The 2,622-nt window shown below is 49.2% G+C and overlaps 1 protein-coding gene across 1 annotated transcript; it reads right to left on the bottom strand.

The window, feature by feature from the left end:
- Nucleotides 1-497: 497 nt before the first annotated feature.
- Nucleotides 498-1,283, bottom strand: LOC136155256 (melanoma-associated antigen 10-like). The gene has a single exon (XM_065917087.1). It carries the CDS (start codon nucleotides 1,281-1,283, stop codon nucleotides 498-500), a length of 786 nt encoding a protein of 261 aa, XP_065773159.1.
- Nucleotides 1,284-2,622: the final 1,339 nt, after the last annotated feature.

The following is a 2,622-nucleotide window of genomic DNA, read 5'->3' on the forward strand; positions in this document are numbered from 1 at the left end:
AAAATTCAATTAACTGAGATCATTTAGTTATTGTGAATGACAAACAAGAAGGATATAAGCATGAATTCACTATGATTCCTTTTATTATCTAATTCTTTTCCATTCAATACTAGTGCTACGTAAGTTCATGTTTTCAAAACAGTTGTAATTTCTATTCCATTGTATTCTGTTCAAGACCACAAAAAAAATGGAAAACTTCCCAATCTTTTATGAAACAGCAAAACTCAAGTTTTTGAACTGAGTAACCACAAATACACTCGGAAAATATCATTCACAAAGCCAATGAAGCTTCTTCAGCCTTCTGTGAAACCAAACTTTGAAAGATTTCTAAAGAAAAAAGAGACGAATCCCCATGTCATCACAGAGAACAGGAACCAAAAGATGCTACACACCAGTTCCCCCAACTGGTCTGGGCCCTCTCTTCTGAGAAGGCTGACTACGGCCTCTTCAGTCACAGAAGGAAGGATCAATCTGGCTGCTGCTCTGGCTCAGGCCCCCTATTCCTCCTCCCTCGAATCCTCTACAGACATGAATGGGAATGCCCCCAAAGCCCTTTCCTTGACCCTGAGCGTAAATGACATGACGTGCCACTTGCTGGTCTCCACATAGGCCCGGGGACCCCACAGGAACTCATAACGAGCCGGGTAGCTGTCAGGCACCTGCTGGTACCTCAAGTATCCCTCCTGCACCCACACTTGGGTCAGAAGCTCCCTGGGCTCCCCAAAGACACAGTGCTCCCTCCCAACATACACCCCCATCCTGCTGAGTGCTCCCCAGACCGCCTCCTCAGGGGCCGGATCTCCACACCGCATGATCACGCTGAGGACCAGCACCAAGAAGCCGGCCTTGGGCAGGCCCTCCCCATCGCTCAGCATCTCATCACAGGTGAGGCCCAGGGTGGGAACCAAGATGTAGGTGTGCTCCGCTGGGTCCATCTCCTTCACATCCACACCAAAGACCAGCTGCAGGCACTCTGAAACTTCACTGAAGACCATCGGGAAGTGCCTCTGGTTATCCCTGAGGACCTTATTCAGAATTTCCGCCTGGGAGGTCATCTTCTTGGCTCGATATTTGAGGAGCAGGAACTTCATCAGGTTAGCCATCATCCTATCCAGAATTTCTTGGGGCAAGGCCTCCACATTAGCTGAGGACGATGCTAGGGCATAGGAGGCTAAGTGGGATGCGGACTCCCCCACCTCAGCTTCCAAGAGTGGCACCTCGACAGGGCCTTGGGCCTCGCCTGGGTCCTGAAGATCTTCCTCGGGTTTGCTGCGCTCACTCATCTCAACCACAAGCACAATGCCTGAGGTCAAACAAGACACGGAAGTGAGGCAGAGGTACAGATGGGGACCAAGGGCCTCGGGGAGAGAGGAGCTGTGAGCAACCTGGGCTAAGAAACGCATCCTGGATGGTACGACACAGGCCACTTACAGCTCTCCCCTTGAGGGGTGCTCTCAGTCCTCACAGGAGCGCTCCTCCTGGGAGGCCAGTCCCCTGGCTACCCGAAGGAGGAAGGGAGGTGGCTCCCCAGGCTGCGGTCAACACAGACCAAGATTTCTGGGTCCAATAAATTGGAAGGAATTGGGGTCTTCTGGGGCCCCCCTCTGTTCTGGGATAGGGAGCCTCTGGTTCACTCCAGGTCACCCTCTCACCTTGACTCCTGATTCTGCCTGGACCTCCTCTGCTGTCTGAACTCAGGACAAGGCTTCAGACCTCTGCCTTTGCTTCCTGGTTCCTGGAGCTCCTGTGAGAGAAATGGAGGTGACATCTAAGGGTAGTACTGTGGCACAGCCCTGCGCCTTCTCTGCTGGTAGGAGGGGGCGGACACTGGGAGTACAGCCAGTTGTGTGGTGGGTCCCTTGTAGTTCTCACCTTTCCCCGGGCATGGGCTGGACCGTCCCCTTTGGGGGAGTAGAAGGAAACTCAAAACAAGACACTGAGTAAACCAGATCTGAAAGAGTCACGTGCACCCCAATGTTCATTGCAACAGTGTTTAAAATAGCCAAGACATGGAAGCAACCTACATGCCCATCAGCAGACGAATGGATAAGGAAGCTGTGGTACATATACACCATGGAATATTACTCAGCTGTTAAAAAGAATTCATTTGAGTCAGTTCTACTGAGATGGAAGAAACTGGAGCCCATTATACAGAGTGAAGTAAGCCAGAAAGATAAAGAACATTACAGCATACTAACACATATATATGGAATTTAGAAAGATGGTAATGATAACCCTATATGCAAAACAGAAAAAGAGAAACAGACGTACAGAACAGACTTTTGGACTCTGTGGGAGAAGGCGAGGGTGGGATGTTTTGAGAGAACAGCATGTATATTATCTATAGTGAATCAGATCACCAGACCAGGTGGGATGCATGAGACAAGTGCTCGGGCCTGGTGCACTGGGAAGACCCAGAGGAATCTGGTGGAGAGGGAAGGGGGCGGGGGGATTGTGATGGGGAATACATGTAACTCCATGGCTGATTCATGTCAATGTATGACAAGACCCACTGCAATGTTGTGAAGTAATTAGCCTCCTGCTAATAAAATTAAATGAAAAAAAAATAAAAAATAAAACTCAACATTCAAAAATCAAAACAAAGCAATAATAAAGTAACAT

The sequence above is a fragment of the Muntiacus reevesi genome, unplaced genomic scaffold, assembly GCF_963930625.1.
Source record: "Muntiacus reevesi unplaced genomic scaffold, mMunRee1.1 SCAFFOLD_106, whole genome shotgun sequence".
NCBI lineage: Eukaryota > Metazoa > Chordata > Mammalia > Artiodactyla > Cervidae > Muntiacus > Muntiacus reevesi.

Coding starts and splice junctions, on each gene's coding strand:
- LOC136155256 (XM_065917087.1), bottom strand. CDS start 1,283: ATGAGTGAGCGCAGCAAACCCGAGGAAGATCTTCAGGACCCAGGCGAG.